Genomic DNA, 15619 nt, shown 5'->3' on the forward strand with positions numbered 1-15619 from the left:
TACCTGACGAAAAGGACCTTGCAAGTTTGTGTTGTGGTTAAATGACCCTTGCTGAGGACGGCAAGAACTTTCGCCCAGGGAGAGCGTAACCCCCAAGGAGATTACCTAGGTTCCTGGGGCTCTGTCTGCTGGCAGCTCAGGGAGAGGCACACTGTCCCTGGTAGGGATGGGGAGCCAAGGCAGACTCAGAGTCTGCCTGCCAACCAATAGGGAGTGAGATGCCCTTCCCAGGGAGCTCAGGAAAGGGGAGAAGCCATTTTAGAGGCAGTCTGGAGCCAGCCACAGCAAGGGCAGGACTGGCTGTGTGGGGAGCTAGTAAGTCCCAGGCCTGCATGCAGGGTTCCCCCTGAGAACTGGCCTCTAGGGATCTGAAAGCAAGATCCCTCAGCTGGGCTTTTCCCTCTCCACTGATAACTCCCAGTTTGTAGCGTCAGGCTGGCAAACTTCCCCAGCCAGGCTGAGTTAGCCCTTCAGCTCCCTAGGTGAGACCAGTCACCACATGGTCAGCTCTGCTCTGGCTGCTAGTACAGGGCTGCTGCCTGCTGTGAGTGTGTCTGGATGCTGGGGTAGGAGACTACAGTTTGGATTTTAGTATAGTTGTGTAATCTGCACCTTGAGCACTGCACCTCTTTGTGGTGAGGGGAAATCCTGGGACCAGAAGCAGCCTGATTCCTGCCTGAAAAGGATCCCTGCCAGCAGAGATCAGCCCCTCTGCAGTGACCGAGGAGCCAGAGTCATCTCTGAACCTGAGGATCATTCATGGAGGTTGTGAGTGCACCATCTTTTAGTTTGTCAGGGAAATTGTTTTGGGGACCCCCTACTCCCTGAACTGTGTCCTCAAGCCATTGAATAAGGGTTTGGGGATTTTATAACCTGCTGCATAGTAAACCTGTGGAGGGATTTACCACCTTCTCCCATTTGTGAGTCCTTTGGGCTGTACTGAACCCAGTCAGCTACTCTGCTAAATCACTGCAGAGAAGATATCGTGGTCACAGGTCATCAAGGGCCCCAACAAAGTACACGTACCAACGGGACACTAATCTTACATGTGCTACATCAGGTCATGTGACTGGAGAAAGTCACGGGTATTATCAGCGTGGGCACCGGTGACCGTAAGAATAGTGTTTTACCCTGTTATGTTATATTTGTCTCCTGTTTAATATAATTACTGTGTTGAATATATTGCTTATGCATATGTTATTTCTTGGGAGTCTCCGATAGACCTTGGGGTTTCCTGCCTAGACCATGATTCTTTGTGGTAGAGGCAGAGCTTAGGGCTTCCTGAGTAGGCCATGACCCTCTCTTGCAGTAGCAGGATGTCCTGCACACACCATGCCCATCAGTGCTGTCAGTAGGGGGAAGATTCCTTGGAAACAAGTTTACTTGATTCTTGGGACACAGACAATTATAGGAAGAGGCACAAGGCAAGGGGAATATAGCACATAATAATGACTGGCTGGCACCTCACCTATCTCAGGCTCTTCCTAAAGAGCACTGTTACAAATACTTGGATGAAGGGAAACATCTTTAACACTTTACTTTTGTGTTTTCTCCCATGCTGCCCTTTCTGCATGGAGAAAACTCCCCCAAAAAATCCGTGCAACCAACATCTGATCCTCTTTCGAATCCCTCCTTGAGACTCCGCTCTGTTGTGATTCTGGAATAACACTTGACAGCGACTAGCTTGGCAAATGATGTGTGGCTGTGCCTCTTCCCCTTCCTTCCCTCTCCTTATTTTTACCAACCTCCCCACCCCAATCCTGCCATTCCCCCTCACTAGGCCCTCCCCCTACCTAAACAAACCGTAATGACAAAACACGAAATTGCACCAATCATCACAGTGTGAATTTGCTTCAGCGTTATTTCTCCCCTCTCCAATCTTGCATCTGTTCTTCAGTTTTTTAGACAGTAAGCTTTCTGGAGCTGGGAGTGTGTCTGTATTTGTGATCTGAATGGACCTTTAGGTGGTACAATAATAAACATGTCATTTTATTATTAATAATAATAATGAATCCATCTCCTGCTTTATTAGCAGGGGGTTGAAAGAAGAAGGCTGCAGCAGTTAAAAAGTAAACCAACCTGTCTTGGAGGGGAAGTGAAGGTCGCTATAAAAATTAAAAATATTATATACTGTGACAAAGTTCCTCCTCTACCTTGGTGGGTCCTGCGCTTATTGGCAGATTTGCTCGCTTCACAGATTCACCCTGTGGGTCAGGAAACAGTCCAGAGACCTTCCCCTCTGTTAGAAGCTATAGTCCAGGTCAATTCCTCCTGTGTTTGATCAGGAGTTGGGAGGTATGGGGGGAACCCAGGCCCACCCTCTACTCCAGGTTCCAGCCCAGGGCCCTGTGGACTGAAGCTGTTTAGAGTGCCGCCTGGTACAGTTGCACAACACCTACAACTCCCTGGGCTACTTCCCCATGGTCTCCTTCCACCACTTTCTTTGTCCTCACCACCGGACCATCTTCCTGATGTCTGATACCACTTGTACTTCTCAGTCTTCCAGCAGTACACCTACTCACTCTCAGCTTCTTGCACTCATCTTGCTCCCAGTTCCTCACACACACACACTTGGTTTGACTGGAGTGAGCCCTTTTATAGCATCAGAGGGGCCTTAATTAGAGTCAGATGCTTAACTGCTTCACCTGACTCTTAGCAGGTTAATTGGAGTCAGGTGGTCTATTAGCCTGGAGCAGCCCCTGCTCTGGTCACTCAGGGAACAGAAAACTACTTATCCAGTGGCCAGTATATCTCCCTTCTGCTACTCTGCAGTTCCCAACTGGTCTGGGTCTATCACACTACCCACTCTACAATTTTTTGTACCTTCCTCTGAAGGTGGCTGGTTCTGGCCACAGTCAGAGACAGGGTACTAGACGAGATGGACCACTGGGCGGGTATGACATAGTCGTTCCTCTGTTCTCCATGACCAGAGCTTCAGTGAAACATCAGGAGACTTAACCAACTATCAGATAATGGAGAGTTTCAACAAACTTTGTTTTGGATAGTTGAGGTTTGACTGCACCGAGCAATCTCCCTCAGAGTCCCAAATCCAGCCATCTTTGACTTCCTGCTCACCTCAGGGAAGGAAGATGCTGTGATCAGGAAGTGGAGCTGGCAAGATTTAGTACCTGGTGCACCAGACCTAGCCTTTGCAGTTCTCCAAGTCCTAGAGAGAGCCAGGGAGCAGGAATCAGATTTTTCCCTCCTTTACATCTGTAAATCAGGAGTAACTGGATTTATTGGAACTGGCGAAGGTACAGAAAATGACAACAAAAATGAGGGGTATGGAATAACTTTCATCTGAGGTGAGATTAAAGAGGTGAGAAGAGACCATGGAGGGGAGCTATGATAGAGAGCTATAAAATCATGACTGGTGTGGAGAAAGTGAATAGGGAAGTGTTATTTACTCCTTCTCATAACACAAGAACTAAGGGTCACCCAAAGAGATTAATAGGCAGCAGATTTAAAACAAACAGAAGGAAGTATTTATTCACACAACACACAGTCAACCTGTGGAACATATTGCCAGGGGATGTTGTGGAGGCCAAAAGTCTAACTGGGTAGGAAAAAGGAGGAGGAGAGGTTCATTGATGGCTATTAGCCAATATGGGCTGGGACCCAACCCTATACTCTGAGTCTCCCTAAACCTCTGACTGCTAGAAGCTTGGAACTGGATGACAAGGGATGATGGATCACTCAATAATTGCTTTGCTCTGTTCGTTTCCCCCTAAAGCATCTGGCATTGCTTTTCAGAAGACAGGATACTGGGCTAGATGGACCATTGGTCTGACCCAGTATGGCCATTCTTATGTTACTATGTCCAGTGGAGTTTCTCTGGAGTTACACCAGTGTACATAAACAGATAGAATCATAGAATATCAGGGTTGGAAGGGACCTCAGGAGGTCATCTAGTCCATCCCCCCTGCTGAAAGCAGGACCTAATCCCCAACTAATTCATCCAAATCTGGCCAGAGGACTGAGACCTAAACATTTATATCTCCTATTGGAGTGCAGAGCACTGAGTTTGTTCTCCATGGTCCTCCCAACCTTCTGGAGAAAGAAATGCTACGTCTACACTATACACCACTGCTGGTGCTGTGTACTGTGTGTGCAGCTGCATGCCACAGTGAAAAGCAGCTGCATCTACACTGTACTGTGTAGTTACATGTGTCAGTGAAAGTTTCTGGTGGTGGTGGGGTGGGGGCGATGCCGCTCCCTGCAGCTGGATCCTTTCACTATGATGAGGAAAAGCATCAGAAGTGGGTAGCTGGCAGAGCCATTTTTGCTGCCTCAACCCTGCCAGAACCTTTTCACACTGCCTGTGTCTCTCCCTGAAGTGGGGAAATGCTCCAGCCGCAGGGAGGCACTGGAACACTACATTGGGAGAGGCACAGCTTGGGCAAGTAGAAAGCTGTGTAGGGTAAGTACTTGGGTACATACCCACAGCTTTCAAGCATGTCTGTACTCTACTCACCTAAGCAGCGCCTCTCTGCCTGCTCTACTATTTATATCTATGCTAGGGGGACTATCTGTCTCTGTACTGTACATGCCACCAAAAGAAGACATACTCAAAGAGACTGGGACTGGGGCTTCTGCATGGCAGCACAGACTACTAATTACTAAGCTGCTGTTCTGATTCTTCACAATCTCCTTTCTGTTCTCAGGTGGCTCAGTGCACTGGGAACGGGCGTTAAGCCCCCTGCAGAAACGTTCCCCTCTTTCTATTCCCGTGCCCCCTCTGCTGAGGTTGAGATGACCAGCTATGTGCTTCTGGCAGTGCTCCACAAACCCAAACGGGCTCAAAAGGACCTAACATTCGCCTCACAGATTGTGCAGTGGATCATCAGACAGCAGAATCCCAATGGGGGTTTCTCTTCCACCCAGGTACAGCAACTACCTTCTGCCCTCTAATCACGCCCAGGAAATCACAGGCAGCTGCTCACATAAGCCAGCTGCATTAGAGATTGAGAGAGAGAGCCAATAGGACTGTGACTAAAAAGATCCACTGGTCACTTTCTCCCACAGATAGTCCAGGCCCTATTCCAAAAGCTGGAATAACAGCTATGAAGGGATTGCGGGCTTCCCCACACCCTGCCAGCTGCCACCCCTAGCCTCAACCTCTACGTACAAAGTGCCAATGCACTCAAGCTCTTTGCAGAATGATGTGTGTGTAAATGTCACCTGCTGGGGAAGCAGAACATTAGAGTTGAGTTCTGCTGTCCAGAAGACAATCTGGTCCTAAATGTGCCAAGGTGAAAGTCACATGGCAGCAATTGAATAGTAACAGGTACAGTTAGATCTTCACATGAATAGGAGCTCAGAGAATTCCTTTAGTCCCTGGTTCTAGCCTATTATTGATGTGTGTATGATTTGCTATCAGACACACCTGGTTCACTGAAGCGTTCTGGAGGTTTGCCCTAATGCTCTACAGGACTCAGTTTCCAAGATGAACTGGGATGGGTTTGGGCTCATCTGCACTGAAATCTTGTGAGCCGTGAAATGACTGTGGTCTGTATTGGAACCATGTGTTTAATAACCCCATGCAGTATCCCAGCACAGTGTGTCTGTAATTGACAATTATTCTACACTTTTTCAGGACACAGTTATTGCTCTTCAAGCGCTGGCTGATTATGGTGCAGCAACCTACTCTGAGAACAGCCAAAACACAGTTAAAATCAGCTCCAGCAAGCCTTTTGAGAAGGTCTTTGAGGTGAATAGCCAGAACCGGCTACTGTTGCAGCAGAGTTCCCTGCCTGATGTCCCAGGGAATTATACCCTGGAAGTGAATGGCAACGGATGTGTCTTTGTGCAGGTAAGTGCTCACCCTACCCTTCAGCGTGTGGCTTCTTCAGCACATAATACAGCCTTTCTTCTTTTGTGTCCCTCTCTTCTGTCCAGTCTCTCTCTCTCTCCCCCTTCCTTCCTACCTCCCCTGTTATTTCTTTTCTTAAGACTCTTTGGACAAATATATCAACTTCTTTAAGTCCAGTTCAGAAAGAAAGAAAGAAAGAATTGGTCCTTGGTGTTTTTTCTCTGTATCACACGTGATTAGTTTTTCTTAGGTGATGACTGGTAACTGGACATGTGTCACACACAAACATCCTCCTCTTTATTTGTAAAACTTGAGTTCCAGTTGAAGGAGTATGGTTTGTCTATCTGTCAGTCATAGGGCTTTATACTACTGCCCATCTTTGTATTATCCAACTGCTTCCATGTCAAATCAATAGCAATCTTCCTATTTGGGGTAAAAATCTGCCTGGGATGTTTTAGTTTGAGTGGTTGGATAGGTAAACTTGTTAGATGTTTTCAGAGATTTTTTTTTTTTTTTGCAGGCATTTGTTTGGTAGATGTTTGATAGATGAGCACCATCAGTGTTGTGAGTCTCACTGTTGCTATGGTGGAAAGATTTTTTTCTTTCCAAAGAGGAAGGTTTTGCAGGATTTCCTAAAGATAGTCAGGCTCTGTATTCACCTGATCTCCTCTGGCAGTCTATCCCAGAGCCAGTTCCCTTCTACTGACCATGTTTTGTCCCTAGCTCTCACATGCTTCACTCTGGGCTTTTTGATTTGCATCCTCCCAGAGGAACCCATCTCCCTGGCAGAAAACACATCAGAATTTAGTCCTTAACCTGTGGTCTTCGGACTGCAACACAGGAATGGGAGGGAGAAGACGTGGGTCCTCTTCCGGTCTCTTCCACTGACTCACAGAGTGACCTTGAGTAAATCACTGCAACAAGAATGGTCCACAGGAAAAGCTCTAGTGAAGCAGTGCAGCATTGAATGGGTGGGGAAAATGTCATATGATGCAGCCAGAACTGGGAACACAAGCATTATGAGGTCAAAAAACCCAAAGAGCTGCTATAGTTTATAATGGCTAACTCTGAGAGGCCAGAACTCTGTGCACCTCTCTTTAGAAACATTTCATCCATTAAAATAGCAGCTGCCAAGAGGTTAACAATAGAAGCCATTTGGAATAGCACTGCCCCTTTTGTTCCTGCTGAGTGGCTGCACCTTGATTCTTAACCCATATAGTGTGCTAGTCATGGTGAAAGGATCCTCCTAGACAAACATCATACTAAAGGTGAACAAACTTTGAACCCTACTTTGCCATCTCCAGACAACACAATCAATGAGAGGAAGAATGGTGATGTGATCAATACACTGGACTCAGGGGATCTGGGTTGAATTTCTGGCTTTGGCAAAGCTGCCTATGTGACTTTGGGCAAATCACTTAATCTCTATGTGCCTTAGTTCCTGTCTGTAAAATGGGTATGGTTACAACCTGGTGCAGTACCCTCCGTATAGGCATCAGTCTGTTGTGAGTGGGCCCAATCATTGTTGTGAGAGGGCCCAATCCAAGTCAATTGGATCTGGGTAGAGTCTAGTCACTCTTTCTAGCTCTGAGACTCCCCAGCACACTCAGAAGCTCAGATCTGTTGGGATATGGGGTGCTGCCATCCAGCTGCCCTGGATCCTGAAACCTCTCAAGCCTCCCAGTTGCTTACTCATTCTCCATCAGAGTCCCAACTAGGCTAAGGGTCTCTGGGCTTCTACTGGGACTCTGGCAGGAAAGTAAGGAACACAGACTTAGCAAAGATGTTTCTTAACCATCGTGGCTTTACTTTTAAAGCATTCAAGAATGACAGATCTTTGAGAATAACAGAAGCCCTGTGATGCACTGTCCTGAGTCTGATCTCATCCCTTCTGTAAGTCCCTGGTTTGTCAGACTCTGCTTAGCCTGAAACTCTCTCCTGCCTTCTCTCTTTCAAGCCCTTCTTACATGTTGCAGTGGATGGGCCCCTGCACAGAGCAGAATCTTGCTCTTAAATAGGGCCATGACTCTGAGCCATGTGCTCAAACTGAGATGCTCCAGATCCCCCAGTTATGCTTGCCCTCTACCCTTGTGGGCCCAGTGTAGAGACCATTGTTCCACGGGGTTGGACCAATAGTTCAGTCATTCAGAATCAGTAGCTCCAGATGACTCTGATGATGGGTCTTCAGAAAGGAGCTAGGGCAGCTGTCTGGAATGCAATGCAACAGGCTACCCTTGCACGAGTCCAGACTAGAGTTCAACACATAGTGTACAATAGAATTCATAATCTGATCCAGACATATCCTACTCAGTCACAGTGATAGCATTTCCCTACTTCACAGAGTTTATAAGATGCAGATACATTGGTGATGAGAACCCTATAAATCCCTAGGCAGATCAAAAGGCTAATGGGGATTAACATGTTTTTTCCCCCACTTCTGTCTGGCCACTTGGTGGCACACTTATTCCTTACATTGTTCAGCTGGATGGAACCTCAGTTGTGGGGAAGGGAAGGCTTTTAATGTTACTGAAGGAAAGCTTGGCAGTTTGGTGGTTTGCTGAAGTAGTTCTCCAGTCACTAAATGTTACCCTTGGGGAATTGGTGCATTCAGTCAGGATTTCTCCAGGCATGGAGCAAAAAAGGGGTTGCGAGGCACCACAACAGGTGGGTCAATAGCTCAGACTGATTTCTAATTTTCATTACCATTTTTCATCTGTTCCAGACAACCCTGAGATACAACATCCTTCTTCCCATTAAGACTTCTGGGTTCTCTCTCTCAGTGCAGACGGCAAATGCTTCCTGCGCAGACAGTTTCCGGGCAAAGTTTGACATCATCCTCTCAACCAGGTAACCTCCCTTCAGTTGCCTGGATGACAAGAACTGGCTGGTTAAGACGGGATGGCTTTTGAAAGAACAGATTACAAATATTAAAGTGCTATTAGATAGTCTGTGTAAAATACCTGAGGGTACTAATCGCCTTGGCCTGCTAGACACTTACCCCAAACCCCAGGGATACCCCCTCTTTCCAGACAACTGTCCCTCCCTGGGGATACTTGTCCCCTTCTTGGACATCTATCATTGGTCATTTCCGCACCTCTTCCATGTTAATAAATGATCAGCAATTACATGCAATTCAAAAAGGCCTTTGCAGGCTGTGTGCGCTCTGGAGCCGAAGGTATCATTGTGTTTCCTCCACATTCGTGGTCCAGAGTGACCCAGTCCCTCCCATTTCAGTTATGCTGGGAAACGCAATATCTCCAACATGGCCATTATCGACGTCAAGATGCTCTCTGGCTTCGTACCTGTCAGTTCATCCCTGCAAAAGGTAAGGAATGGCAGTGACATGAATAAGCCACCTCAGGGGAAGAGAGGGTTACAGAATATTACAACATGGACTGGATAAAAAAGGGGGCCTGGTTAGCACTGAGAAAACACTTTCCGAGGGATTTTAATGTGTCTGTAGCACTTGAATAGATTGTGTATTCTCAGCCTGGGGGTCACACCCTCCAGGAGTCCTGAGCAGGGGTCAGGGTGTCACAACTACCCTGTTTCCTAGATTGCTAAACTGGACGGAGTTCGCAGATAGAGCCTGGTTAAATGGGAGTGAGATTCAGGGGAGGGAGGTGTCCTAATATGGACAAGATTCAGGATCACTGGATTAGATTAACCAACTGGAATTCCAAACTGACTGTCTCCTGTATAACTGTTTAGGTATGTGCATTTCCTGACAAAGCCACTACACACTTGGGTCTCTATCAAGTGATTATTTTTATTGACCCATGCTATCCATTAGATAACACTTTGGCTCAGTCATTTACTGCAGATTCTGGGGTGTCTTGCTTCCAGTGATTATTAATATTTTAATGTTTCCCACATTTCCTCATCTAAAGCTTCGTGAGGATCAGAAAGTGATGCTGGTAGAAACCAAGCAAAACCACGTCCTCTTCTATCTGGAGAGTGTGAGTTCTGGAAAATCAATTCTTTGGTTTGGGTTTAGCAGGTTTTAATTTTGCATAGAAGATACATGCATAGCCACTCCACATAAACTGCATTGATCATGCACCTTTGCCCATTAATCCATCTACCCTGAAACTATTCTAACATTCCAAATCCCTCAGCAGCTTCCAGCAGCCTCCTGTTCTTTTATTCAAAATAAAACACACACAAAATGTTTCCTCCTTTCAGACACTGACCGCTGGGGGCCAGGGAGCAACCTCCCCAGTGTGCACACAGCTCCACTAGGGGGTTTCCTCTAAAGAAGCCGGTGCTGGCCACCAGCACAGACCGGATACTGCACTAGATGGAGCACTAATTTTATCTGGTCTGGAAATGTTGATGCTCCTTCTCCTCCTCACACTGCCATGTAGAGAATTTCCACCTTCCCTCCAATCAAACTGCACCTGCCTCAGGACTGGAGCTAGCAGAACACAGTCCTGCCACAGAAGCAGCTTTTCTAGTCAGAAAAAAATGTCGCATCTTTAAAGTTGATTCCCTTGAGTCCCTGCAGGACTAGCAATGGGAGTGTTTACCCCGTTGGAAAGGGGAGATTCCCAGCTTCTCCATGGGATGCACACTGTCACTTCTATGCTTGGAGGGACTGCAAGACTTTAGACTTCAATGTCATGACCATTGGGGATTTAGAAGTTGTTTTTGCTTCCTCTGAGCCCTGTGTATTGGGACTCATGATGACTGAGGATCACAGCAATACAAGAAGGAGAGGAAAATTCGAACCAATAACATTTTTAAAAAACTCTCGAAGACTGTTTCTAAAATGACAGATACAGGCAGGTAAATAATGGATGCCAGGGCTGGAGTGCATCATGCACACAGGAGATGTGTGTGTTGGGAACCCACCACAGCTTAGCAGTCCCTGGGGTTGACCCTTTACAGAGGAGTCAGCGTTCTATGAACAAAAGCTGATGCCCATCTCTGTCCCTCACATTCCCAGGTCTCGCGGAAGACTATCAGTTTCTCCTTCTCTGTTGAACAAGACCTTCCTGTGTCCAACAACAAACCAGCTTCAGTGCTGATCTACGATTACTATGAAACAGGTAGGAGGGCTTTGTTTAGACCACACACGAAGTGGGGGGAAGTGTCACTGCATTTATTAAAGCTGATGGAGGGCCATTACAATTGGGAGGCTGATGAGGGCCTTGGTACTCAATAGGGGTTTGAGCCAAACCTACTCAAGTCAATGGAGAGACACCTGTTTTCTTCAATGAGCTTTGGCTCAGGCCATATGTGCTGAATGTGGAATAGGTGATGGACTAGAACTGGGAAGATTTCAAAGAGATCCATTCTGAGCTTCTATGGATTAGGGATACTCCACAAGGAGGGGAGGTTTGTGTGACGGGCATCAGAGATGGAGTGACTTCTTACTGCAATGGGAATGTTCCCATCTCTTCCAGACTAACATGCTGTTGCAGAATACAAGTCATCCTGCAATTAAGCTGCCCCTGAAAGCATTGAATAGCCTGGAAAGGTAAGTGAGAGCTGGAGACACTGAGCAGATACGAGGAGAAGGTGGTGAGTGGAAAGCAAGAAGAAAGGTGAGGTAAATGGGGAGCTGCACTGAGTAGATGCACAGAGGTGGGGTAAAGAGGTTGATAGAAGTTCCTGTAGGTTAGGGTTATCTAGTCTCCACCAGCCTGATCAAAGAGTAGGGAGACAAGGTTGTTTTCATGTAACAGCCCAATCCTGCCAGATGCCAAGTTCCCAAAATTGATGGGAGTTGGGGGCACTCAGCAGTTCCCAGGAAGAGCTCTGCCCTCTGCAGCATTGGAGCCCAAGTGCATAAAATCAGACTGATGGAAAATGGCTGAAGAGTATTATATAAGCGCTAGCATCTTCCAAAATGCAGTGCTTTTCTAATCAGCCCTTTAAAGCCTGCCTCTTCCAGGTACCCACCTGGCCATTTCACAGGGAGCTGGGACTCATGAAAATCCCATTTCTAGCCAGTGAATCTGTGAAATGCTTTCTGGAGAGAAAGCTGGCTCATACTGACGTCATTCTTGGGGCTGGAGTATTGGTTCAGTGGGAGACATATCACCTGATATGTGAGGCCCTGGTTCAATTCCTGGAAATGCAGCATTCTTACACCATGTTGGCTGCTACTTGCAGGGCTGGGCTGTTGGAGCTACAGATGTATCCAACAGCTGGATTCCTTGGTCCAGCTTCACAATGCTGCCCTCAATATAGCTGTGCAGCAGAAGTGAGCTGGGCCTCTAACCCAGAGGTCAAGAGATTAAGAACATAAGAATGGCCATACTGGGTCAGACCAGATGTCCATCTAGACCAGTATCCTGTTTTCCGACAGTGGCCAATGCCAGGTGCCCCAGAGGGAATGAAGAGAACAGGTAATCATCAGGTGATCCATCCCCTGTCGCCTATTCCCATCTTCTGGCAAACAGATGTTAGGGACATCATATCTGCCCATCCTGGCTAATAGGCACTGATGGACTTATCCTCCATGAACTTATCTAATTCCTTTTTTGAACCCTGATATAGTCTTGGCCTTCACAACATCCTCTGGCAAGGAGTTCCACAGCTTGACTGCGTTGTGTGAAAAAATACTTCCTTTTGTTTGTTTTATAACTACTGCCTATTAATTTCATCTGGTGATCCCTAGTTCTTGTGCTATGAGAAGGAGTAAATAACACTTCCTTATTTACTTTCTCCACAACAGTCATGATTTTATAGACCTCTATCATATTCCCCCCTTAGGTTTTTTTTTTCCAAGCTGAAAAGTCCCAGTCTTATTAATCTCTCCTCATATGGCAGATGCTTCATACCCCTAAGAATTTTTGTTGCCCTTTTCTGAACCTTTTCCAATTCCAATATATCTTTTTTTTTTTGAGATGTGGCAACCACATCTGTACACAGTATTCAAGACTGAATTCATGCTCTCCTAGAATCTATGAATTCTGTGTTTGCCTTGTTCTCACTGATGTTTCTGCTTTGCTTTTTCCTCCAGGACTGTGGTGAACGATGAACAAGTGATCATGTTTCCTATTTTCCTCTATGTTCAGTCACAGAAAGGGCCGTTTCATTGCACTTCTCCCTTCTAATCACAGGGGTCCATGACAACGTGTGTCATTTTTACCTGAACTTAGGCCTGATGCGTCCTTCCATGAAGCTTTTCTGCAGGTCCTTATCCTGAATATGTATTAGTTCTTGTCAGTAAATCTTCTCATTATTGGAGATGCACACCTGGTCTCTGCTTTGCCTCTTCTTTATAATTTGGTACCAATGAGGACTTTCCCCACAACTCCAATAGGCTGGACGTTTCTGCTGCAATGATCAGAGGTGCCATTGTTAACTGTGGAGAAATTTCTGTAGTCACCAGGTTCAGATTTAATGCCTTATTCAGGCACAGACCCCATCTGAGAGTGATTGATTCAAGCTGTCTGTATGGACCCAGGCACAGATCACTACAAGGTGCCACATTTGGAAGGTTTCCTTTACTGCTACAGGGGCAAGAAACTTTTTTTTTTTTAAATGACAGTTCACATAGTGCAGAAACCGATGGGAAAACCAGAGACATATAGAGCAGAGATCATTGCATCCAAGCTCTATCCGGCGTCCAGGGACCACCCGGAATGGTCGCATCAGCAAGAGCATCTGCTCGGCCTCCACCAAACAGCAAGCAGATTCCGTTCCAGCAGCATTTTACTGCAATAGCCTTTTCCTGCCCATGGCACCATGTCAGAAAGGGAAATGCAGCCACATCTAATATTCGTTGGTAGTTATTGTCATGCAGCACGTTTAGCTATTGGTCTATCTCTCTCTTCTCTCCTTCTTGGGCCCCACCTCCCTTGGAGCCTATGCAATAGCATTGCCCTCACCCCTTGCACTCGCATCACTTCAGTCCTGGAGGGAGATGTGTCCTGCTCCTCCTGTAGGTGCTGCCACCCTCAATCACAACATCCTGGGATCTGTAGCAGGGGTTGCTGCTCCACCACTGCAGCGCTCCTAGCATAGCAGCCAACGCCTGGGATTTCATGGCCAGTGACACAATTTTGGCCCCAGCTGGAGCTGGGTTCCAGCTCTCATGAATTTCAAATCCTGTGCAGGGGAAATCCCTCTGATTGGCTGCCTTCCCCATTTGCCCACCTCCTGGGGAATAGAAGCCAACCAGGGCTGCTGCAGGTGTCATACAGAGTTGTCCCCCCTCCCATCAGGGGCCAGAGCTGTTTTGGGGTAGAAGTGGGGGAGGGAGCAATTGCCACCATCCTTATCGAAGGGGAGAGGGCAGTATTGAGCAGAAAGAGCAGCTCAGGGTTATCCTACTCTTCTCTACTGTGAGCAATGGGTCAGCCTGCTCCCTGCTTCTCCTCCCTGCAGCACTGGTAAAGGTCAGAGGAGGCGAAGACCCCCTGAGGCTGCAGGAGGCTCCTAGGTGAAATGAGGGTCATTGGAATGATGTGGGCCTGGGGCTGTATCATTGATTGCTAGGATGGGGGCAGGCCAGTGTGGGGCTGGGGGTGTAGCATTGATTGATTAGGAAGTGCTGCAAGACACATCCCTGTTCGGGATCCCAGCTGACTTCACAGTGGGGTCTGGGCTTGGAGCTCTGCTACACAGCCTCATGCTTTGATGGTCACACCCATAGTAATGTCACAGCTATTCTCCGTATGCTTCCTTTCTCTTCACTGGACGCTTGTCAAGTTATTGACTTCTGTCCATGGAGACCAAGATCATTTGGAAAAAGGAATGAAAATGTGTTTAGTGAATTTGAAATTGTGACCCTAATAAAAAATGAACCAAGGTGAAAAATTCAATCGGTTGGAAAATGTCATTTCATTCCTTACTAAGAGTCACAACAAGGAGAAGGCAGCGATGTGACACCTCTATGATATCACTGGGACAAACAGATATCAAGGGATGGTCTGGATGCCTGCAGGAGGCACAATTTACCTTGGCACCAGCTACCCACCAACTTAAACTAGAAATCGCCAACCAAACTGGCAGAGCTTTAGAAACCTCTCTCACCAGGAGAGGCAGGAGATGATCTTCCATGTTATCCCTCCTGGATCCCACGGCTTCATCAGGGATTGCTGTCTACAGGAAGGGTTAGGAGAGCTAGTGGTGAGGGGAAGGTTCTCACTGCACAGCTCTCCAGAGCAAACATGGAGCTAGCCCTCTGCTGAAGAACCCCTCAACCTTCTCAGTCACCAGGGAAAGGAAGGGGCTCTAGGTGAGTTCTAGTAGAAATCCAACAAGGATCTGTCAAGTGTTATATGCATGTCCTTACGCAGGGGCGTCTCTCTCAGTTGCTTTTGTGTCAGCCAGGGAAACATTGTTGGGAGCCAGAACACTACAGGGAACAAAAGGTGCTAACACACCAAGGGGAGTCATTGCCATAGGTGATGGAGTCCACAATAGTATGTATTCACAAACAAATCATGTGAAGGATCATGTCAGTTAGTCATGACAAACCCTAGTTTTAAACATGAGTAGTCACGGGAGGCAGGTTTGTATAATTTTTGGTGGTGCCCAGAATGGGTCCAAGTTTCCCCAGCTACACACACACACACATGCCTTGTAAGCTGATATATATATTTTAAAATAATGTAAAAATGGACCAGAAACAGTAAGCGTTTAACAGTTTCCCTATATTGCACAATGTGGAGGTGTGGGGGAGATGAGGGCTCTGGCTGGGGGTGCAGGCTCTTGGGTGGGGCTGGGATGTGAGAGTTCCAGCTCAGATGCTAACAAAGGGGATTTCTCATGACTACAGCCCTCTTTGTTCTGTTCCACCCCCTTTAGTAGCTTTGGCACAAGGCAGGAATCCTTTGTCTCTCTCTT

The 15619-nt window shown here is 46.9% G+C and overlaps 1 protein-coding gene across 2 annotated transcripts; it reads left to right on the top strand.

The window, feature by feature from the left end:
* The first annotated feature begins 266 nt into the window (after positions 1-266).
* Positions 267-14592, top strand: LOC122173132 (ovostatin-like). 2 transcript variants are annotated; one of them, XM_065578778.1, is made up of 9 exons: positions 267-768; positions 4665-4884; positions 5597-5812; positions 8535-8659; positions 9047-9137; positions 9703-9771; positions 10761-10863; positions 11221-11294; positions 12786-14592. In XM_065578778.1, exons 2-8 carry the CDS (start codon positions 4753-4755, stop codon positions 11223-11225), a joined length of 741 nt encoding a protein of 246 aa, XP_065434850.1. In that variant the 5' UTR covers positions 267-768; positions 4665-4752; the 3' UTR covers positions 11226-11294; positions 12786-14592. The 2 variants fall into 2 exon arrangements, with proteins under 2 accessions (XP_065434850.1, XP_065434851.1); XM_065578779.1 differs by having other exon boundaries at positions 267-765.
* The last annotated feature ends 1027 nt before the right edge of the window (positions 14593-15619 follow it).

The sequence above is a fragment of the Chrysemys picta genome, unplaced genomic scaffold (assembly GCF_011386835.1).
Source record: "Chrysemys picta bellii isolate R12L10 unplaced genomic scaffold, ASM1138683v2 scaf1, whole genome shotgun sequence".
NCBI classification, from domain to species: Eukaryota; Metazoa; Chordata; order Testudines; family Emydidae; genus Chrysemys; species Chrysemys picta.